General features: G+C 35.2%; 3 protein-coding genes across 4 annotated transcripts; 2 read left to right on the top strand and 1 right to left on the bottom strand.

Annotated features, from left to right (window-relative positions):
- Positions 1-9425: 9425 nt before the first annotated feature.
- On the top strand, positions 9426-10657 carry LOC18010052 (probable nicotianamine synthase 4). Its single transcript, XM_006392365.2, has one exon. It carries the CDS (start codon positions 9514-9516, stop codon positions 10489-10491), a length of 978 nt encoding a protein of 325 aa, XP_006392427.1. The 5' UTR covers positions 9426-9513; the 3' UTR covers positions 10492-10657.
- A 106-nt stretch (positions 10658-10763) lies between these two features.
- LOC18010155 (RNA polymerase II-associated protein 3) lies at positions 10764-13745 on the bottom strand. Of its 2 annotated transcripts, none has more exons than XM_006392364.2 (12): positions 13645-13745; positions 13315-13404; positions 13046-13177; positions 12835-12959; positions 12631-12752; positions 12458-12540; positions 12159-12368; positions 11866-12003; positions 11587-11769; positions 11413-11507; positions 11241-11338; positions 10764-11138 (listed from the first exon to the last, which is right to left on the bottom strand). In XM_006392364.2, exons 1-12 carry the CDS (start codon positions 13684-13686, stop codon positions 11035-11037), a joined length of 1422 nt encoding a protein of 473 aa, XP_006392426.1. In that variant the 5' UTR covers positions 13687-13745; the 3' UTR covers positions 10764-11034. The 2 variants fall into 2 exon arrangements, with proteins under 2 accessions (XP_006392426.1, XP_024016159.1); XM_024160391.1 differs by having other exon boundaries at positions 13315-13374; positions 13645-13730.
- A 148-nt stretch (positions 13746-13893) lies between these two features.
- On the top strand, positions 13894-16492 carry LOC18010157 (proteasome subunit beta type-4). The gene is made up of 7 exons (XM_006392363.2): positions 13894-13995; positions 14116-14180; positions 14276-14352; positions 15448-15577; positions 15668-15827; positions 15910-16095; positions 16197-16492. Exons 1-7 carry the CDS (start codon positions 13990-13992, stop codon positions 16308-16310), a joined length of 738 nt encoding a protein of 245 aa, XP_006392425.1. The 5' UTR covers positions 13894-13989; the 3' UTR covers positions 16311-16492.
- Positions 16493-24290: the final 7798 nt, after the last annotated feature.

Here is a 24290-nt window from a genome sequence, read left to right as displayed (position 1 = left end):
TAGGTTATCATTGTCTTGTTCATCCGAACTAGAATCATGATTCCCTTTGATAGAAGATATAATTGAGTGAAAATACTCGGAATCCCTTTTTTGTTTTTCTCTAAGAGTTTTGAGATCATTTTTTACCTCTTTTATTTCCATCCTAAGATCTTGAATTGTTGTTTTAGAACTATCTTTCTTTCTTTTGTTAAGGATTGTGGTTAGATCATACGATGATTTTGAAGATGTTGGATTATGAGGTTTTGATGTGTTTTCAGAGATTTTTATTTCTTTTTCGTTAAGGGAAAATAGGATTGTTTCTAAAAAATTTTGTTTGGTCTGAGGATTTGAAATGGAATTCAAGATTTCAATCTGAAATTCTTGATCTTTTGTAAGTACATTTATTTTATTTTCATCGGATTCAGAGCCGGATGATGAGTTTTTTAGCTCATCAACTTGTAGGGCTTTTTCAGAAGATAATGATGAATCAGAATCATTACTCGATGATGATGAATGATCTAGCAAGAGATTTGATATTTTACTCGAAAGTTCTTCTCCAAGGCCGAGTTCTTGGATTTTTCTGTTAAAACGACAGAATTTTGAAGTGTGACCCTTTTTATTACATTTGAAGCAAGTGAGATTTTTGTAGAATGGTTTAGAGTTTGTTATTTCTTTTGGAGTAAATCTCTTACGAGGTTTTTGCCAGGAATTTTCGTGAGATTTATGATTTCTATAGGTTTTAGAGTATTTTCTAGGCTTATTTTTAGAGTAGTAAGAATTACTGCAATCTCCTATGCAGAACTTACTATTTTTGCTGGGATCAATTTCAAATTGTCTACAAAATGAGCCTAATTCTACTTTTGTTCTTTTGAGTTCCCATTTAAGATGTTTCTGAAGTTTTAGATCTTGACAGATCTTGAGACCTTCTTGTTGAACAATACTGATCAATTCTCCATAAGTGAAATCATCATAATCAATTATTTGAGTTCCGGTGGAATCTCTAATTTTATTTCTAACTTTTTCTCCTAGAAGGGTTGGAAGTCCTGCGAGGAATTTTTCTTTCCAAAAAGGTTGGTTTGAATCTTGGCGGAGTAAAACCCTAGTAAGGAAAGTGTTTTTGTACCATTGGAAATCACTAAGCCTTTTGCATTTAAGGTTTGAAAGGAGTTCAGCGTTTTTATCCCTAAGTACTGAGGGATCTCCTATAAATGCAAGGTTATGGCTATAACTAAGGTGGCTACAGCATCTTGTTGGGGATTTCCAAAATTATCTAGTATGGGCACGTTATCCTCATTCGTTTTGACGGCATCTAGAATTTCTGAGCGTTGCTGATTGTTTAGGTAGTTATCCCACCATCCTTTAAGCTGGCCTGAAAACCCAGCAATTAGGAGCTCAGCTACGGTTCTATCTTCATTTCCTACTTGAGTTCTATAGGCGTTTGCGGCCATAGTCATCTTTTGTAGGAAATTTAAGATATTGTACTCAGATATTCCATCGATATTCCAGTCATAAACTGAAGATGAATTGAACCTAGATTGTTCTATTGTCTGGATTTGTCCTAAGTCAGGGGCAAAGATTATTTGATGATCTTGATGGTTTTCCCGACCAAGACGGTTAATCTCAGGAGTTGAATTTTGCTCAGAGGTTTCACTAGAATATGATTCATTTACTAGATTATTTATCTGGGCTTTGGAAGTAGGAGTATCAGAAATGTCGGATTCCTGAGGCGTGCTATTTTCTCCTATGTCTATCTTACTTAGCTGGCTTTGAAGAGCACGAATGAATTCTTTATTCGTCTCTTGGTAGGTTTTGACACTAGAGCTTGAAATTTGGAAAGGTTTGAATATGGGTTTTTTTGTTTTCTTTTCAGAGGTAGAATCTATTGAAGTGATAGGTTGATTTTGAATCGATTTTTCGATTCTATCAAGCTGTTTGCCTATCGTTCCAAGATTCGTATTTGAAAAATTATTTTGGACGATGATATTTTTTATATTAGTCTTATCATTATCTTGGGGATGTTTAAAAGGAATCGCTTCAATTGGTGTTCCCAATAATTCAAGCTTGATTCCCTGTTGATGGGGGTGATTGGAACGGATAATTTTTCCATTGGCAAGGGTTTCCCATTCAGGGGTTTTATTGCGAGTGGTGATAGGATTCGCAGTTTTAGAAAAAGGAAAATTGATACTATTTTTGAATGCATAGTATTCAAACCAATTGAAAAGTAAAATTTGTACTTTATGTTTATAGAGATATTTGTAAAACTCTTCTTGGATTAAATTTCTATTCTTTAAAAAGTTTTTGAAAAACCAAAGTCTTTTTTTGGGTGTTATTTTTAGAGTAAAATTCATCACGTAAAAACTCTTTATCGATTTGAAAAATTTTTTCTAGAACATTTAACTCATTTATCATATTATCTGTAACCGCTGAGAAAGAAGGACTTGTTGGCTCCGATTTTGGAGAAAATTCATTATGTTGAAAACTATTTTCTGCTTTGTAAACAGGTTTTGGGATTTGTGTTCGAAAATCAACATTTCTTAAAACAGAATTTGGAATATCAGAAGTTGAAAACCGTGGTTGGAGTTTTGGACAATTTTCCATTCTGGAAAAATCTTGTGCTAATTGTGAAACTCTTCCTAGATCAATAGTTTCTGGAAGAGAAGAAGATTCACATGTGTAATCATCTATCGTTTCATGATGATTTTGTATGAAAGAAAGTTTTACCTTTCCATCATGAAATTGTTCAATATGTTTTAAACGTGTATTTGGCTCTAAAGGTTCATTAGGTTTTGTAGGTTTTGGTTGGACAACTCCTTCAAGAACCCATTCATCAGGAAGATTTATTTCTTTCCATTGAATAGATCTTGGAATTACGGAGTTGGATCTCGAAAGATCTGTTTGTAGTAAGAGGGTTTCACCCTTTTTACTCGAAATTTTTACTTTTGAAGAGAAAGCACTCATCATGGCTTTATAATGAACTCTACAAATTATAGCAATTGGAATAGATCATGCGATCATTTCATAATTGTGAGTATTAACTTGTAAAACAAGAGATTTTAAGATATTTTTATCTTTTAAAGATACTGTAAAATTTGGATAACAATCAAATGAAATTGGACCAGTACACAAACTTGATTCAATAGAGCTTAATAATGAATCTTCAAATATTTTAAATCTTGTATCTCGTAAAATAGCTAAAATAGAAGTGTTTAATCCTTCTTTTGAAAGTGGTTTAATTCCAACTTGAACTAAACCAATATGTATATATTTAACACCGTTTTCTCTATGTCTTTTTAGAGCTTTTTCAGAAAACAAATGGATTGTTTCAAAAGGTTTTGTAAGTTGTATATCTCGTTCTTCAGTTTTAATTGAGTAATCAGTTCTTAGAAAATTTAATTTTGAGATTTGATAAATTTGTTCTTTATGAACTTTTGGAATTTCCCAATTATCAATTGAACCTTGGAAATCATCTATAGTTGTTTCATGACTAGTGATGATGCCTTTTGAGTTTCTAAGAGACTTACTATCAGACCTAGAAGAAGACGTAGACTCGGACCTGTTTGATGTTGATCTTTTAAATAAACTCATTTTTAGTATATTAAGAAAAATGTTTTATGACTCCTTACAATCATGTCTAGTAACAAATGGGACTTACAACCCTTTTTTAGACTGGCTAAAACACTCAGGAAACTTAAAGTTTTTTCCCAAAAACTAACAATGATATTTAATAAAAGATCACAAAAAACTTAGACTTAAGATTTTTAATAAACCAAAATCTTTAACTATCTCTCTCTTACCCCGAACCATTAGCATGGCTCTGATACCATAAGATATATATATATATATATCCTAAGATAAATACATTTTTTTCTACTCTGTCTGTAAAAATGTAAGGTACTGATTAGCTACTTATTAGTATGATGTTAAAAAATTATCAACAGCATAAATATAAATGCCAGAAATCCATACCGAAAGTACATACAGTAGTTTAATTTACATAAGCAATATCATACATACTCGACACGAGCACTCTAATTTTTGAAGAAGAAAAAAAATGATTTAAAATCTAGTGTGGGATAAGTTATTTAAATAATTTTAAACTTTTATCTATAATAATATTGGAAAATGTATTTCGAACTTGGATTAGTTACCACATTATTAGTCATCACTAGACAGACCACAATGTGTTCTTCCAAAGACAACCACTACTTTTAACCACCAATTAGAGTGGTTGAGGATCATCTTTTTTGTACATATAATTTTTAATTTGTAGAAAAACAAAACCAAAAAATGCGAAAAGGCGGAAGACAAATACTATTTAGATTATAGGTTTTCAATGTGGCTTTGGGGCATCCGACATTTTGTTTCAATTGATATTTGAGGGGTCAATACTATTTTAATTAGATCGGGAAATAGAAAATATCAATGTCGAGTAGTCGCGTCAGACCGGTTGATGCTGAAAGTTGGCCACTTAGAGAACCTTTTTCTCTTTCGTCATTTCCATTAAAAACATAATCTATTTCTTTCCATTAAAAATATAATCTCTTTCTTTTTAACATTCCACGATAAAATGTACTTAAGTGGTCAACCATATATATAGCTTTTCCTGCTGAATCATGGATACTTAAGTGCGCATACAACTTATAATATGATTTTACCTTCACAAAAAAAAACATTCTAAGGTTGGAGAAATTTTGTTTGTAAATTGTATTAAATTAGAAAGCCATTGTTCAAAAAAAAAAATTGTATTAAATTAGTATTTTAGAGCTTAAACTATCTTGGAGCCGTCAAAGAAAACCATATTTTCGCATGTGCAAATAAAGTTGTTGGACTTGCATAGCTCTTCATTTGAAAAGCCTCTAAGCTTTTATATATATATATATAAGCATGGGTTTTTTTTTTTTGAAAATGTAAGCATGGTTTTAGATCTTTAAACATCTATGTAAATTACGCAATGGAATCATAAAGAGTAATAACAAAGCACTAGATTCTAACCCCGTGCATCCGCACGGGGAATTTTTGTTTTTTTGTTTTAATATAATTTGTATTTATTTTTTATTTAAATATAAGTTATCTTTATAATTTATTTATTTTTTCAATGAAGAATATTCATTTTTTAAATATAAAAAAAATAATAAGAATAAGATGTGTTAAGCTTTTCATCATTTTATCACTTATTGGATATTTTGTTATATGTTTACTTTAAATAGTATAGATTTGTATATTAGTAGAATAAAAATATGAGTTAGTTAAATATATTTCGATCTAATGTTAATTATAAATTTTATTATTCTATAATTTTAATTATGTAAATTTAATTATGTGATTTTAATTATGTGAATTTACATTAATAATTTATATATCTATAAATTGGCTAATCTATCCGTTTAGTTGCCTTAAATTATATTTTTAAATTAAAAATATAATTTAAATTTAAAATTTAAAATTAAATTTAACCTATATTAAATTTAAATACATATTGAATATTATTTAATATTTAAAGTTATATTAAAATTATAAAATATCATTCAATATTTTTAATTAGTTATAACATAATTTAATTTAACATTTACACAAATATTAATTAATAATTAATTAATAAAAAATTAAAATTAATATAGTCATCATTTCATTTGTTACTTGCTAGTATTTTATTATAAATAATCTTAAAAAATAATTTAAAAATACATCTTAATTATTATTAAGTAATATACAGTTATATAAAAATTAAATACATATCTATCAATATTTTTAATTAGCTAGTTATAACATAAATATTTTTAATATTAATATAAATGTTAGTTAAGAGCCAATTAATAAAACAAACTTTCCATATTCTTTAAGTGCTTTAAAATTTAATATTAAAATTTATTAATTAAAATTTAAGTGACATGTGTCAACCTCTCAAATGCTGATGTGTCAAGCATGTGTCAAGCATATGAAGAAAGTTGAGCAACTTTTATATATAAGATATGCTTACCTCACGAATCTCTATTATATTATTTAAGTACATATTTAAAAAATAACTTTTATGTTGTAAATTATTATATCAAATTCTATTATAAATAACAAACTAATTAAATAGAAAAAAATATAATTGCCTTTCAAAAAAATTGAAAAAATATAAAAATCATTGTTTGTTATTTAATAGAATATATTTACGATTTAATTTTTGAATTTAAAAATATGATAATTTTTTATATTTTTCGTTTTAAATGATATTATATAGTATAATCCACTAAAAACATGAAAATAAAAGTTTCTTAATTAAATAATATGAAAAGTCAAGATTAAAAGTTATAATATTAAAAATGGTGAAATATGTTTTTACTCTAATTTGCTATTTTTACTTGATTATATACAAAAATAAAATTTTCAGTTATTTTTATCAAAAATTTGACATGACAAAAATGATTTTTTTTTAAACTAAAAAAGTTTATAGTAGAGTGAGAGTCATTAAACGGTGTATATTAGAATTTTTTAAGTTATATTTTAATCTATTACAAACAGTTTAGTCTGTTATGAACATATTATGATTCTAATTTTTAAATATCCACAAAAACTAATTTTGCAATTCAAAATATTAGTTTTTAAAATAAATAGTATATTTAATCTACTAAATATTATAATTTGTCTTTTAAAATTAAATGCAGTTTGTTGTATTTTTATTTGTTATATATCAAACCTAAATTTAAAAAAAAAAAATACTATACTATTTTCATATAAAGTTGAACAAGGTAAAATTGATTTTTAATAGTTCGTAAATAGACCATAAAACTCGGTTATTAAATGTTAACGGTGCAAATTAGAGTTAAAATTATAAATTATAATATTTTGTGTATTAGCCTAAGACCTAAGTAATATTTTACTCTATTGTCAGTTGTCTATGGGTTAAATAAACAGTTTATTCTGTTTTATTCACACTATTTATTATCATTTTAAAATATATTATTAAATTCATTAGCTAATAAAAAAATAATTTTTATTTGATGGATGTAAATTTTTTGTGTGATATCAATATATACATATGATATTAACTAAAATTTTTAAAATAATTATTAAAATAATATTTGAGATATTATAATTCTGTGTATTACGCAGGTTAATTTCTAATATAAAAACATATAAAAACCTTCTACCATGAGTATTAAACTATTTTCTAAGGTTTATACATAAAGGACCATAACATATTTAATAATGATTATTTAGTAAAATATATGGAAATTATGGGAAGTCTTTAAATTAGATCCGTCGAATGTGCACCAACAGTGAGGATGGCAACATCCTGTCGCATAGTATCAACTTGGTCACCTCTCCAAACCAAAGTAAAACTTTCTTTTGGTTAAATGAAGTAAATTTTATATTACAATTCCAAAACAAAAAACTAGTAGACATAAACACCACGTTCTACAAACTCAACGTGGCATTGCAGGGTCCAACAACGTAAACGTTACTTTATATATATAATTTTTAGAAATAGACGACTTTTTTAAATGGAAAAAAAAGCAGCCCCCTTACATTTTTGTGTCTTTTTTACTTCCAACAATCTGAGTTGTTGCCTTTTTCGAACGATAAAATGATTTCGCCTGATTGGATAGTCTGTCTTACATAAAAAAAAAACATGAATCCAACTAATTGTTCGAGATGAGTAAACGATGCGATCTTGCAATTTGTTTGGATGATGGCCCACATTCTCAATTCATTCGTCTAGGTAGATTGTCATGTTTTGCAGGAGAAGACATGGATTAACTAAAACATTGATCCAAAATGAGTGAACGATGCATCTCCTGTACATTGCTCGGACGGTATCCCACAGTGATCAATTCACTTGCCTAGATTGGACGGTTGTGCTTGGTTGAAAACTTATATAAAGTTAGTATAATGTTATATAACTTCGGGTAGCAAAAATTATTATCAAACTATCCGTTACAAAATTGGTTACAAAATGGTTCTCGTAATTTATAGCCAAATTATCTATGCATTAATTTTAGCTAAAATAGTACTACCAATAATCCGTAGTCAATATTAGCTACAGCAGAATAGTGTCGTTTGATCCTTTACATAGTTAGCCACAAAATTGGCAACCATAGTTGTTCTAGCAATGGAGTTTTTTATAGTGAATTTTGGTTTTTACTTTGCCAATATCCTGTAAAGCAGGTTTAATAGAACAACACAAGTTTTAAGTAAAAGAAAAGAAAATAATCATTAGACTACGTAACACAACGTTCTACGACTTTTACATTTTCCCTTTTTTCTGCTTGACCAGTTGCACTCTCTCCTCTTTAAAGCTGTCGAGGTACTTTTTCTGCCACCTTCAACGATCGTCTATGTCTGAGTATTAGTCAAATATGCCTAAAAATTACATTTTGAATTTTTAGACCAACAACGATGTAAATATATTTTATGGTTGTCTTCATTAACAATAGTTAAATGTTTGGAATTAAAAAAAAAAACGAAACCGTCTTATAAGGTTGGTTTGGTAGGTCTAAATACGATAGATGGTTTATATGGCTAGAGCTTGATAGGAACTTGGAAGTAATTGTGTTTGCGAGATTATCATAACTTAAGTACGGTGTAACTCTACGTGACATATTGGTGGTTATTTTCTGGAGAGCTCTAGAGGTTAGTTCTTTGAAAACGAAATGGGAAAACCATCGTAAGAGTTAGAACTAATATACAACATTGCATTATTTTGTCCATTTACTTCACTATACAAGCTTAAGAAGTTGTATTCTTATTTGAGCATTGAAGAGTCATCTAAGTTATGTATGGGTTATCAGTTTCTTATCACCATGGTTGTGAAGGGTGTGTTGGAACGCGATGTGCTTGAACCGTAGATTATATATTTTGTCATCATTTATATATATATGAAGTATGGTTTATATGGGATTTGGTCTAAAATGTAGGACTGTTCAAATTTGGGTACGCTTGTTAATGTTACCAACCATCTGTTTTTTTGTTTTCTTTGTCAAACAGCCTAAAGCCTAAGTGACTATAACGGTTGGACTAACCAACCATCTGTTCAGTTATGGTTTAATTGCCCTTTTGCATATTTAAAAATTTCATAACCTTTCATGTGATTAATTTATAAATTACTAACGAATATTATTAGAAAAATCGTGTGGGTTAATTTTACCTGTGAATATATGTTAAAAAAGGAAATAATTTCTAACGTACAAAGTGAAATAAAGTTAGCCAATTTTAGATCATTATATCCACGCTGTACTATTATGGTTTCTTTGCAATGTTTATTTCTCTCGGTTATTGTTTGATCTATCTAATCTTTTTAATCATTATTTAATTTGTTTCGTCTGATCCGCTGTTTTGCATCTTGCTTGTTGTCACATTCGAACTCGTTAACAAAACCTTTTATATTTCTTCGCTATGTTATGGACCCCACTTTCTGTCAATAAATAACCATCCTTCCAAAGAATTCATACCACCTGAGAAACATAACTAATTAACTATTCAGAAAAAACCAAAAAACACTCACTTTTTTTTTTCTCTCGCAAACACTAAAAACCTCATAGTGTCGACATGGGTTACTGCCAAGACGACCAGCTAGTGAACACGATCTGCGATCTGTACGAAAAGATCTCGAAGCTTGAGTCCCTAAAACCTAGTGAAGATGTCGACACTCTTTTCAAGCAGCTCGTGTCCACATGCATACCACCAAACCATAACATCGACGTCACCAAGATGTCTGAAAGCATCCAAGAAATGAGATCAAGCCTCATCAAACTCTGTGGAGAAGCAGAAGGTCACTTAGAACATCACTTTTCTTCAGTCTTAACCTCTTTTGAAGACAACCCACTTCACCATTTGAACCTTTTCCCTTACTACAACAACTATCTCAAACTTAGCAAGCTCGAATACGATCTCCTCGAACAGAACCTGAACGGATCTGTTCCAAAGACTGTAGCTTTCGTTGGCTCTGGTCCTCTCCCTCTCACCTCCATCGTTCTTGCGTCTTTCCATCTCAAAGACTCAATCTTTCACAACTTTGACGTCGACCCATCAGCGAATTCTGTTGCAGCTCGTCTTGTTTCCTCTGATCCTGATCTCTCTCAACGAATGTTCTTCCACACCGTTGATGTAATGGATGTGACAGAGAGCTTGAAGGGCTTCGACGTTGTGTTCTTGGCTGCTCTTGTCGGTATGGATAAACAGGAGAAGATTAAAGTGATCGAGCATCTTGAGAAACACATGTCTCCTGGTGCTTTGCTCATGTTGAGAAGCGCTCATGGTCCTAGAGCCTTTCTATATCCCATCGTTGAGCCTTGTGATCTCCAAGGTTTCCAAGTGTTATCCGTTTATCACCCCACCGATGAAGTTATCAACTCTGTTGTCGTCTCAAGGAAGCTCGGTGGAGGAGATGGTGTTGTTCATGATGACATGGATCATCAAGATTCTGGTTTCGCTTGCAACTGTTCCAAGATCCATGCGATTATGAACAAGAAGAAGAGCATAATTGAGGAGTTCGCAGGCGCTGCTATTGAAGAACAGCCTACTTAGAAATACTTAGAAAAATGCTGTTTTATTTTTCTTGAAATCTATCTATGATGTTTTTTCTTACTGAGATGTTGCATGTTCTTGATACAGTACTGTTCTTGTCTTTTATCTTTTTCATTGTTCTGTTTCTTAGCATCTGATTTGTGATTTGACAATGACTACTTTTTGTTGGATTCTGTGAAGTCTATTGCAATTTGCAAAGGGTCAATCAAACAGACTCGGTGACAGAACCGATTATTCTTGTCGGTATTAAAACAAAAGAAAAGGTCCCATTACGATAACGATACGATTGGTCGAAATTCTTGCCTCTGATTTGCTTCAAATAGCAGACTTTGTGAGATTATATCCTAAAGTAGAAAGATCCGATTCCATAAGAACATGATTCTTCTTTTCCATCTCATCGTTGGAAATAGAAATCCCATTGTTTCTATTCTAAGTTCCAATTAAACCGGTATCTGTCTGGACCGCAAGTATAATAGACAAATATGCTTAATGGGTATGCAAAATCTTCACCATGTATGCTGCTAAAAGGAGCCATCTCCTAAGTTACTGTTTCAGGCAGTATTTCAGTCTCAGTTTGTCTAATACTTCTGCATATTCCATTGGAGTTGCTTTACTGCAGAAAACATCCTCCCATATCTTCAAAAGCTCTGTTCCCAAAAGAAATTAGTTATAAAAAAACTACATTTCGATGCAAGTCCGTCGGATTATTAATCAATGATATGTGACAATAACTGATAAAGGGAGTGTACCATTTTTCTCGGTTGAAGTAAGGCACATGACGAGCATGTTAAATCTCGGAACCTTTGTTAGGTTCTCAATGTATTTAACAGCCAAATCCATGTCTTCACTGCAGTGTTCGAGAAACCATAAGCACCAGAGTATTTTGTGAACCAAGAATGAGAAATGGTCGATTCTACTCACGTGAAAATCGAGGCTACACATTTGATTATGTCAACCAGCACCGGAGACGTTAAGGCGTTCTTGAAAATCTGAGGTAGAGAGCTCGGAGTCATAACCTGATACATATACAAACCCGATGAGTGGAGCTGTTATTTGAGAATTTATAAACTAGTTGTAGCAGGAAGTGTTTCAAACCTTCAACAATTGCTTTTGTAATGCGCGGTCGCCAGAGAAACTCCGCCAAGTATTTTCAAATTCGTAAGCAGATTTTGGGGCTTTGATGTTTTTAGTAACTTCAGACATTGCAAGTGAAGCTGCACGAGTAGCAAGCTCTTGGACTGATGGCTTGAGTTCCAGCTTTGTAGAGACTTGGTTTACCTGTAAAATTAAAACGGCGACAAGCTTTGTAGCACCAGTCTGGATTTTGTTGTATTACATCAACCTTTGTAACCCAATTAGTACACCAATACTCACCTGTTCAGAAGGCTGAGTAACATTTCCGCCAGAAGACTTTGCTTCCTTTTCATAACTTTGGCTTATAGGTGTCACTTTCTTATTATCTACATTTTCAGTGATAGCTGAAATTTTCTTGGAACCTTCTTTATGTTTCTCCTGAATATGCCACAAAAAGAGTGTTGACAACTTATAGTTAAAGCATTAGGGTTATTTAAAGATATAACTTACTAGTGAAAGTAATTCTACACCGACCTATTAGATGTGCATTTTTGAGCTTAAGACATATCTAACAAAATAACTTCTGTCTATACCTCAGGATCTACGCTTTCAATGAGCTTCTTCCCTGAACTTTCATTGCTACGTGAAACAGGCCGAACCATATCCCCGTTTGTTTTGGCCACTAGGGTCACCGGTTTTTTTGTATCTGTATTTGGGATTTTAGCTTTCTTATCTAACCCAGCTGTTTTCAGCAGTTCTTGTGCAGTGCTTTGCATTGCTCCAGAGGCTTTCTCAATGATTTCCTGCTCAGAATTAAAAAAGTTAACTTTTCGAGAACCATATAAAGCTTTATCTGGCAAGGATACAGCAACGGAGCATATCAAAACATTACTTTCTCGAGCAAAGATTTGATGTCGGCATATTGCTTCTGAAGTTCTTGGCTCTGAGGCTCTAACCTTAAAGCAAACTCGGCATCTGCATTTAATTTGAATCACCTTACATACGAAGCAAAATGTAAGAAAGAAACTGTACGTATCCTAAGATTAGAATGCGAGTGTGAGATACCTTCCATAGCTTCTTTAACCATGCCGAGCGCCTTTCTTGCTGTTGCTCGGCGTGAGTATGCTTTCGTGTATCGATCATCTAGATTCAACGCTTCTGTGCAGTCTATCTCAGCCTCTCGATATCTAATGTAAAAGAAACATTACAAAGTCAGGAAAAACAACTTCAGAGATTACCAAAAGCCAAGCAAGAATATAATGGACTAGCCTTTTGATTTTAAGATAAGCCATTGCCCGATTCGCAAAAGCCACAGCATTTGGCGATAAAGCAATGCTCCGTGAGTAACAATCGATGGCCTCATTGAACTTCTTCTGCTTGAAATATTCATTCCCCTGTAGTATTTCGAAGGGAATACGTTTATGAACACAGGCATTGAGAGTAATATCACATGATCAAGCATAGCTTGACGAGAAAGTACCTGTTCCTTCTCTGAATTAGCATCCAAAGGACTTTCGTCATCAGCGAAACTACTCGACAATCCACTCATCGGACCATACTTTTTAACAAAGTCATACTGCCCTGAACCACTCGGTCTGAATTTCTCACTAGTCTGAAAGTTTTTTGAAACAGGAAATCTCATAAGCCTAAAGGGAATACGAGACTATATCTAAACATTTAAAAACATAGCATAAAGCAAAACATCAAGTTTACACAAATGAGAGTGATTCTCAACACAGAAGAACGAACCGGATTTGACAAATTCTGCTTGATTTTCTTGTCTTTATCCTTCAATGAAAGTTCCCAATCCTGCAAGTCATTCAAAAATCCCTGGAAATCCTGGAAAATTTTGAACCCAAGGATAAACAGTAAACATCTAATTCGTTCATAAACTAAACGTAATCATGACCAATACAGTTTAGGTAATAAAAAAAGAAGAAGAAAAATTAATAACCAAAGTGGAACTAAGATGTACAAATAGTTTCGATTTTTTTCCTTCTCAATCCTCAAGTAAACAGATAATTTAGCGAGCGAGAAAGAGAGAGAGAATCTCCGTTGAATCGAGCAAACATGTGTTACCTGAGTTTGATCGCGGCCGTGTTTGCTCGGTGACCTAGCCATTACTGAGAGATTCTCCGGCGAAAACAGTCGACGAGAAAAGGCGAGACGATTCGGGAAGAAGACTGACAAAGACAGACTACATTTTGAAATATTGTTAAAAAGCAAAATATTGGACTTGGGCTCAATGATATTGGGCTTATTTCGGCTCGGGTCAGACCTTTAACCGGGTTAAATAACCGGGTCGGACCCGATTCAATTTTGTTTCTTGAGGAAAAGGAAATCGCAGAAGCTTAAACAAACCAAAAAACATCAGATCTTGAAGAACCTAAATCGCTCTCGCTTACTACGAATTTTTCGAAGAAGATGACTGTAAGTAGTATCAATCTTGAAATCTTCACTGTTCTTACTGAATATGGTTCTGATTCTTCTGGGTTTGTTTTTTTCTGATTAACGGTGATTTTCTTCGCCGAATTTTGGGTTTTCGTTTAGTTTACTATTCCGATTGATAACGGAGATGCTGTGAAGAACGCAGAGGCTGATTCACAAAGAACACTGTAAAAAACTCTCACTTTCTTCTCGATTCCGAGAAAAATTTGAGATTTTGGCTTTTCAATTTTTAGGGTTTTTATGTAGGATTTTTTTTTGTTAGGTACCCATATGTTACTGGGACTTCAATTGTTGCAATCAAGTACAAAGATGGTGTTTTAATGGCTTCCGATATGGGAGGTATGTTTCAGTTTTGATGATTTCAGCTAAAGTAGTTTTCAGTTTTCACAGGTGCTTGTACTTTACATTTCTGATTAATTTATAGTTAGTAATTAAGATTTATGTAATGTTAGCTTCATTCGTATGTAATACAGCTGCATTTGCTGTATGATTAGTAACTTTTAATACAGTTCTTGACCTGTTACTGTATTTTTCTACTCTGTCGCGAGATTTAGATATGAGGATGTCTGTGTATGAAGTCATTTATTGTTAGCTATCACTATGCCTAGATTGTTAGATTCATGCGCATGGATCCTTGTGTTTTCTGTCTCTTTAGTGACTATTGGGATGGTTAGTATTTATTGTTACAGTTCTTTAGCTGTTACTGTGATATAACGAAACTGAGATGGAACGTTTCTGGTCAGATTTTTGCATCTTTTAGAGGGGTCTGAGATAAGTCAAGAAATTGGATTCCAAGAATATTACGTAGAAAAGGTTTTGAACTGGCTATTAGCCGCCTGATTGATAATAATATGTACCTGTTGCTAAACATCTATGCATGCAACTGCTTTCTTGCTGTCAATGAGCCTGCTTTCTTGTGTCATTAGCTTTTCACATTCTTCTGGCGTTTGTTTGCCTATCGATGTATTTTTCTAGTATATTTTGTTCTGTTACTGCTTCTTATCTTTATTAATTTAAGAATTAGGATGGGCTATGAGTTGAGGCTTCTTTCATCTGATCGAATGTGCAAGTTTGAATGAATCAGAGAATAATATTGAGAAGTAATGAAGCTCCTTTTGTTTTCTGCTTTGGTTTCCTTATTTCCATCTATTGTTAGTTTGGTCAAGAGATAACAACTGAGAACAGACATTAATACCATTGAAATAGTTTGATTTAGAATAGTTTAACACCAACTCACAATATGTAATAAGTATGATTTGTCTTCATGGTTAATGATTTTGATGGTATATCTATCTATCTACCTAATCTCAAAAATAGGTTGGATTGTTTTGTAAGTTCAAAAAGTATGATCCTGGTTTCCTTACAATTTCTGCACCAGAGAGATGATGTTTACTGTGACTTTGACTCACTTTTAAACTTTGTGCGAATCTGCAGGTTCATATGGATCCACCTTAAGATACAAGAACATTGAGAGAATGAAGGCTATTGGCAAGCATTCTCTTCTCGGTGCCAGCGGAGAAATCAGCGACTTTCAGGAAATTCTCCGTTATCTTGATGAGCTCATGTAATAATCCGTTTCACTCAACTTCTACTTTCTTAATCTTTTCTTTTTATCAATTCTCCATGTCTCACGAACACCCTCACTTTTACACAGCCTGAATGATAACATGTGGGATGATGGTAATTCTTTGGGACCAAAAGAGGTTCACAACTATCTGACCCGTGTGATGTATAACCGTCGCAACAAATTTAACCCTCTGTGGAACACTCTTGTCCTTGGAGGCGTCAAAAACGGGGAAAGTTACCTTGGCATGGTACACGTCTCAGACTCTGTTCCGCATATGAAATCTTCTTATGAATGTTACTATTGATTCTGATCTACTTGTTTCTCTCTAGGTGTCAATGATTGGTGTCAGTTTTGAGGACAATCATGTTGCCACCGGATTTGGAAACCACCTCGCCAGGCCAATCCTTCGCGATGAGTGGCATGCGGACCTGAGTTTTGAAGAAGGTGTCAAGCTCCTTGAGAAATGTATGCGTGTGCTTCTTTACCGCGACAGATCTGCTATTAACAAGTTTCAGGTTTGTCATTAATCTCATGAACAAGAATGATCCTCGTTAAGCTTTGTTGAAGCTCCTTCGTTTTGAATGTGATAAAGGAAATGCATTGAAACTTTGTGCAGATAGCGAAGATCACTGAAGAAGGCGTTACAGTCTCTGAGCCATACTCCTTGAAGACGTTTTGGGAATTCAAGGCCTTCAACAACCCTACTGCTGGTGCTGAAGGCTCATGGTAATAAGCTAAGCAAAACCAAAGTCTCGTCTGGAGAGATCTTTCAAGACATCTGTCTTTTTTTATTTTAGTTTTTGTGATGTTGTTAAAGCACTTTGTACTGTAGTGGATTTACTAGTAACCATGGTGGTTTCTTGATGAAATTTAAGTTCAGATCAATGAGAATTTATGGAGTTTTTCTGGTGATGTTTTTGCCGGTTCAGGTAATTTCATGGGACAACATACAAAAATATTTTTTAATATAATTTTTTTTTTAATTAGGATTAAATCTCCTTTGCATAAAACTTGAGTTTGATCCCTCAAGCTTCCACAAACGAGATCGATACTACAACACAGTATACACTTGGCCATTTTCATTTAGTTTTATAGAGATCGATACTACATACCGGCTCACTTAAATCTAGATCAAGATTAACTGAAAAACTTACATGATCAGAAATCATATCCTGCAGGAGAACATTCCGTATAGCAAAAACCATATTAATAGAATAGGAAAAGAAAAAAGGTTAATAAAAACATATCAAATATTTTGAAACAACCGAGATTTTGATAGAGTTCCGAATCACCACAAGAATCCGAAACAAGACCAGACCGCATAAATTAGTATCTCCAAACTCCAAAGTCACTGTAATCCTTCTGTAAGACTAATAACTTAAACATATCAAACTGCTAGTTAGTTATCACAAGAAAACCTAGCATCCACTTTATGAGTACATGTTATGCGAATTAGATTCTTGAAAAAGACGAGGTCAATTCTTGTGCTAGAATGGAGTCAGTAGACAGTAAGTTCGTCATGAAGATGCTCGAAAAGGTTTCCATTGGAAATAAACTCATAAACCAGAAGTGGCACTTCCGTCTCAAGATTTGGAGCTTTATATTGTTTCTTGTTCATATTTGGAATAATAATAGGGATTTTGACATGGAGCTATTGAGCACAAGCATGAGAGAAACCCGGAAGAAGTACGTAGTGGTTCTCACACCTCATACTTTTACAATTTTATTATCTACTCTAAACAAACTTCCGTGAGTGTGCGTATCTTGGGAATATCTTATCTCTGCCACTCATGAAGTTGAAAACATATGTCTTTAAACTGGTCTTGTTCAAATGACTTGAATAAAAAAAAAAAAAGAAACCAGAAACTAAATGAAAGAAAAGGACTATGTAAAATATAAGTAATGGACTAATACTGAATAATGGACTAATAATGGACTAGTACTGGTCTTGTTTCTTTTTAAAGGTAGACGTAGTAGTTGTAGACCTTACTGAATATGCACCAAACATGGAACATAAGAGCATAATACTGGGCAACATTTAGACTTCCCGAGATCAACTTCTTCGTAGTATCCATCCTCTTGAATCACACAAACTATGTTGTTGTCTTCTATGTCTTGGACACAAACCACCACGACTTTCTTCTCTTCATTAATAAAGAAACTCCCGGCATCAACACAACTTAGTCGAGTCGAGATTCTTTCATCAATTACTACGAATAACTTTCTCCACGATACTTCCTTGGGTTTGATCTTTGTTGTAATCCATATCTCCATCTCATATGTATCCTCACGCTTGAGTAGCACTGCAAGCTGCTTTTCTCTAAGAGAGGATAAAATCACAGTATCGTTTTGGAAAAAGAACAGTGAGGCGGCAGAGGCAGACACGGTAAGTATTTCCCTTCACACACATTATGCTATACCAAAGCAACAAAGTAAGTATTTCTATTACGATATCATCGTATATTACGATATGATAGGATCTTAAATTTGCATATATCCTCTTTCCTATTATTGTTATCTTAGAGATTCTCTTGTACATGTATAAATACAAGGTCGATTGACCTGAATGAATGACACAGAAACATTCATATTCTAATTTGTCATGGTATCAGAGCTAAAAGATCCCTAAACCCTAAAATTTCTTCTTCCTCCCATACTCTGTTTTTCTCTCGGAAAACAAAGCCTTCTTCGTTTTCTTCTTAAGCCTCTCGGCGTTCGAACGGTTCTTACTTTTGCTCACGATGGCTCTCGCCACAAGTGATGTTACCTACAAAACGATATCTCCGTACGATCTTACCTCCAATGATAACCCCGGCGCCATGATTTCACAACCGCTGCTCAACGGCATGAATTACGACGAATGGGCTATCAATTTTCGTATGGCGTTAAGCTCTCGTAAGAAATTTGGATTTCTTGATGGGAGTATTCCAAAACCTGATACCGATTCTTCTGATCTTGAAAATTGGATTGCCAATAATCATCTGATTGTTGGTTGGATTAGACAAACAATTGAACTCAAGATTCGCTCCTCTCTTTCTACTCGTGAGGTTGCTAAAGAACTATGGGATATCATCAAAAAGAGATTCTCAATCAAAAGTGGAGCTCGTCTACAACAGCTCCGAAATTCCCTTGCTACCTGCAAACAAAACAGCTCTACGGTGGATGATTACTTTGGTCGATTAACTAAGATTTGGGATGGGATTGCAGAGTGTATGAACACTAAACGTTGCAGCTGTGGTAAGTGTGAATGCGATCTCAATGCAGCACACGAAAAGGAGAAAGAAGTCTTGCGAGTTCATGATTTCCTTTCTGGCTTGGATGACTCGGTCCATGGGGTTATCCGTTCACAGCTGTGTGCGATTACACCTCTGCCTGATCTGGATAGCGTGTACCAAACGATAGTCCAGAACGAAACCATTCGTATGAATGCCATCCAGTCTGAACCTGTTATGAGCTTTACGACTCAAGCTTTGCCTGCAAATGCCTCTCGGCCTTCTTCTACAGTTTGGACTAAAGATATAACTCGTCAAGCCACGGATTCCTCTAACACTGGTAGAATCGGATCTAGCAATCGCGATCCTTCTCGCCAGTGTACAGTGTGTAAACGTATGGACATGAAGCGACTTCATGTTTTAAGGTTATTGGCTATCCTGATTGGTTTCCGCGTGGTCGTGGTGCTCCAGCAACATCTGCGGGTCGTGGTAGTAGCTCTCTTCCGCGTGCTAACATGACTCAGATTGGGAGTGCCAATGCTGCGACAGTAAACTCATCCTCCGCCATTACCGACAGTGATCGCCAGGGCTTGAGTGGTCTTACAGATGAGCAATGAAATACGGTGCAGAAGCTCATCAATCTGGGCAAATCCGATTCTTCCTCCTGTGGTAAGACTAATGATTCTCTATGGATTTTAGATACTGGCGCAACACACCATATGACAGGTCGCATTGACTTGCTTGAGAATATCCGTGCTATCACTCCTCTCTCGGTCCTGTTACCAGCTGGTTCGGATGCGTGTGCAACTAAACAAGGGACAGTTCGACTTACGTCTCGATTGTCCTTGCAGAACGTTTTCTTTGTCGATGGATTTCATACCAACTTGATCTCCTTGGGCCAGCTTGTCACTGACAATTTTTTGGTTGGACAACTGACAGATAAGCTTATGATTTTGCAGGATCGGGTCTCGAGGATGCTGATTGGTGCGGGTGAGCGAGAGGGAGAGGGACTGTACTGGTTTCGAGGCACGGACGCAGTAGTTTCATGTCAGACATCGGTTCGTGATGATTTAGTCCTGTGGCATCAACGTCTTGGTCACCCTTCTTCTCAGATTACTGGAATAGTTTCGGGTGTTAGTTCTTCTAGTAGTTGTTCTGAGTTTTTTAAGAGTTGTGATGTGTGTTTTCGAGCTAAACAAACTCGCCAATGTTTTCCAGACAGTTCCAATAATGCAAACGAAATTTTTGATTTGATACATGCTGACTTATGGGGTCCGTATCGGACGACAGTCTTTTGTGGTTCCCGTTATTTTTTGACAATTGTAGACGATCATTCTCGTGCAGTTTGGTTGTATCTCCTTCCCGATAAATCTGCAGTTCCTCAACAGCTTCGTGACTTCATATCTATGATCGAAAGACAATTCTCCAAGAAGATAAAAACAGTGCGAAGCGATAACGGTACGGAGTGTCTTTGTCTTGCCAGATTTTTTCGAGAAAATGGCATTATTCATGAGACGTCTTGCGTTCATACACCACAACAAAATGGTCGTGTTGAACGTAAACATCGTCATATCCTCAATGTTGCACGAGCTCTTCGATTTCAGGCCAGTCTTCCGATCGAGTATTGGGGTGAATGCATTCTCGCTGCAGCATATTTAATAAATCGTACTCCTTCGTCTTTGCTCGCACACAAGACGCCTTTTGAGAAGCTTTATGGTCTTCTGCCGGCTTACAAACACTTGCGTGTTTTTGGGTGTTTGGCCTATGCTCATAATACGGATCACAAAGGAGATAAGTTTGCTTCACGTAGTCGCAAATGTGTCTTCTTGGGTTATCCCTATGGGAAAAAGGGCTGGAAACTTTATGATATTGAACGAGAGACGTTCTTTGTTTCTCGCGATGTGGTCTTCACCGAAGATGTCTTTCCGTTTGCCACTAAGGCTTCTTTTTCACATCAGGCTTTACCACTAATTACATCTCCGCAGATTGCTGTTGACGAGGATATTCCTATGGTTGTTGTTGCTCCTCCTGATCCCGTTTCTCATACTGCTGAGGACACTCTTCCATCTAACTCCACCGAGCTTTCAGTAGTGGAATCAACTACATCAACCTCTCCAGTTGATGATAGTAGCACAGCTGTTTCGGAGGAACTGTTGGGTCGTGGTCATCGCACCAAGACTCTTCCTGCAAAGTTTCGTGATTTTGTTGTCGACACGATTTCTACTCCTCCCTCTTCTTCTCTCGCCTCAATCTCACCCGATCCACAGCTCCCCTCAGGTTCGTTATATCCTCTTGTTAACTATGTGTCTTGTGATCGTTTCTCACCCAAACATCGCAGTTTTCTGATGGCACTAGCTACGGAGGTCACTCCTCGCTCTTTCCGAGAAGCTATGGAATCCGAAAATTTTCGCAAGGCAGTGGATTCCGAACTTCATTCTCTTGATACTCTTGGTACCTGGAGATTAGATCACTTGCCTCCCGATAAGAAAGCTTTGGGATGCAAATGGGTCTTTACTATTAAATACAAATCTGATGGTACGATTGCCCGATATAAAGCTCGTCTAGTTGTTCTTGGAAATCATCAACAAGAAGGCTTGGATTATGATGAAACTTTCGCACCTGTCGCCAAGATGACAACAGTTCGTGTGTTTTTGGATTTCGCAGCTAAGAACAATCATGAAGTTGTCCAGATGGATGTTCATAATGCATTTCTTCATGGTGATCTCCATGAAGAAGTGTATATGAAACTTCCTCAAGGTTTCCAATCGGCTCCAGGTGAAACGCGGGTCTGTCGTCTTCAGAAATCTCTTTACGGATTAAAACAGGCACCTCGTTGTTGGTTTGCAAAGCTTTCTGATGCTCTTCGTACTTACGGCTTTGTTCAAAATCGGTCCGATTATTCCCTGTTCGTGTACTCCAAAGGCGACGTCTCTCTTCGTATTTTGGTATACGTAGATGACTTGATCATTTCTGGAAATTCATCGGAAGCCATTCAGACATTCAAAGATTATTTGTCTGTTTGCTTTCACATGAAAGATCTCGGCCCTGTGAAATATTTTTTGGGCATAAAGGTGGCTCGCAGCCCTGCTGGTTTTTATCTCTGTCAGCGCAAATATGCGACCGATATAGTTGCAGAAGTTGGCCTCCTCGGGTGCAAACCATCTGGTTCTCCTATCGCTCAGAATCACCAACTTGCTCTTGCTCAGGGTCCTCTTCTGGCTGATCCAGATCGCTACCGTCGTCTTGTGGGGCGTCTCATTTATCTTGGAGCCACTCGTCCCGATTTGACTTATGCCATTCACATTCTCTCTCAGTTTATGCAGGCTCCGCGAGTGGATCATTGGCTTGCTGTTTTAAAATGTGTTCGGTATCTTAAAGGTACACTTGGGCAAGGCATTCTTCTCAAGGCTGATTCTCCGCTCCATGTTACTGGCTGGTGTGACTCGGACTGGGCGGCTTGCCCTTTGACTCGTCGTTCTCTTACTGGCTATATTGTTCAGCTTGGTGATTCGTTGATATCTTGGAAAACTAAGAAGCAGGACACCGTCTCGCGATCATCTACGGAAGCCGAATATCGGGCTATGACAGAGGTTACATCAGAGGTTAAATGGGTTAAGGCTCTTCTCTCGGCATTTGGTGTCACTCACGCTGAGCCAATGACGATCATGTGTGATAGTAAGCCCGCTATACATATCAGTAATAATTCAGTTTTCATGAACGTACGAAACACGTCGAGACTGATTGCCATTTTGTTCGCGATGATATACTTGCTGGACTCATAAAGCCTCAACATGTTTCTACGAAAGAACAACTTGCAGATATTTTGACAAAAGCTTTGGGGAAGAAGGAGTTTGATGTTTTTCTTCTCAAGTTGGGCATTCACGATTTACATGCTCCAACTTGAGGGGGGGTATTACGATATCATCGTATATTACGATATGATAGGATCTTAGATTTGCATATATCCTCTTTCCTATTATTGTTATCTTAGAGATTCTCTTGTACATGTATAAATACAAGGTCGATTGACCTGAATGAATGACACAGAAACATTCATATTCTAATTTGTCAATTTCCCTTCACACACACAACCTGTTGATAATGATATATATCCCAATAGGAAGTGATCTCAAGAATCCTCCATGAATCAGACTTAAAATCGTAGATTTCTTATGCAAATTCGTTGTAAGCATACACAAGGGCCAATATTTTGTGGTTTTTGTTGATGTCGTATCCAAGAAAATACTTATCATATTTGTGGTAATCGCTTATTCTCTTGGTGGTTCTTCTATGGATCTTCCTGACTTGTCCTAAATACGGATTCCATACTACAAGCTCCAAACTTATATCATTGCATGGGTCGCATAATAATAAGCCCTCACAGTGATTGACCGTATCTATCTTGACTTGACTAAGTAAATTACCTATCTTCTTTATAGATTGATCAACCAAGTCTTCATGCTTACTGATTCCGTGGAGATCGATGCTCATCAAATAAACCCTAAAATCATAAAGCATGATAACCAGAAACCTTTGACAACTTTACCACAGTGCTTCATTTTAAAGCTTTGATATTTGGATAAACTGTTCCATCTTTTGCAAGTAGATCTCACCGTTCTTAGAGATGTTATCGGAACATTAGAGAGTATCTCCTCTACCAAATCCAGCGAAAGATCAGACATCATCGTCATTGTTAGCAAATAATAAATTATGGTTTTTAATTTTGCCATGCACTCTTTTTATATAGACAAATAAATTAGGTTTACCATTATGTGTCAAACCGCTACTAATTTTTCATTTGCAAAGAAACAAAAATTCGTTGGTTATAAATTAGTTAAACGGAAATTCTGTATCTGAGAGTCTGAGACCATTAAGAAGCGTTTTAACTAAGAGGCGTTTCAACCACTAATCACACAGTCACTTGGATTACGAGCAATTCTTATATTCTTCCGGAAAAAATTAAGCAAAGTAAAAGTAAGGATTTCTGGTTTTTCTTAAATCAAAAATTACAACAAAAAAAAGAAGTATGATGGAAACTCTATGCATATACAAACTTGTGTGTTGGTATTTGTTGGTGTTGGATTTAGCCAAATCTGGCCCACGTTTTAAACAGATCATCACACAAACGTCTATGGGCTTTAAGGCCCGCAAACTTAACCAAAAGAAGATCTCGCAAGGATATTCGGTAGGACGCAGCAAGCTACGAAGATAAGGAAGAGTGGATAAGAGAAGATCCCGAAGATCTCGGAAAGGAGGAGATCGAGGCATCCTGGAAATCTCGTAGTAGTTCGCAACGACATACCTAGTATAAATAGTACATTGTTTCCATGTAAAAGATCATCTAATTTTGAGCTAAAAACTCCTTTGTAAACTCATTATTTTATCAATACAATCCAATTCGTCGAGCTTTGTCTTTTACTTTACATCAGTCTCTGCCAGAATTCTTGCCCATCATCTTCTTCACTAAACCAAACACTAAATCTCTGAGTGTGGATTTT

This window comes from Eutrema salsugineum, unplaced genomic scaffold (genome assembly GCF_000478725.1).
Source record: "Eutrema salsugineum unplaced genomic scaffold, Eutsalg1_0 scaffold_8, whole genome shotgun sequence".
Classification (NCBI taxonomy): Eukaryota; Viridiplantae; Streptophyta; class Magnoliopsida; order Brassicales; family Brassicaceae; genus Eutrema; species Eutrema salsugineum.
The sequence above is the reverse complement of the archived record's forward strand: the minus strand, read 5'-3'. Positions and strand labels throughout refer to the sequence as shown.

Coding starts and splice junctions, on each gene's coding strand:
- LOC18010157 (XM_006392363.2), top strand. Junction 15,578..15,667: donor CGTTATCTTGATGAGCTCAT/GTAATAATCCGT, acceptor ACTTTTACACAG/CCTGAATGATAACATGTGGG. Junction 16,096..16,196: donor CTGCTATTAACAAGTTTCAG/GTTTGTCATTAA, acceptor AACTTTGTGCAG/ATAGCGAAGATCACTGAAGA.
- LOC18010155 (XM_006392364.2), bottom strand. CDS start 13,686: ATGGCTAGGTCACCGAGCAAACACGGCCGCGATCAAACTCAG. Junction 12,753..12,834: donor GCTTATCTTAAAATCAAAAG/GCTAGTCCATTA, acceptor CTTTTACATTAG/ATATCGAGAGGCTGAGATAG. Junction 11,139..11,240: donor TACTTCAACCGAGAAAAATG/GTACACTCCCTT, acceptor TTTTGGGAACAG/AGCTTTTGAAGATATGGGAG.
- LOC18010052 (XM_006392365.2), top strand. CDS start 9,514: ATGGGTTACTGCCAAGACGACCAGCTAGTGAACACGATCTGCGATCTG.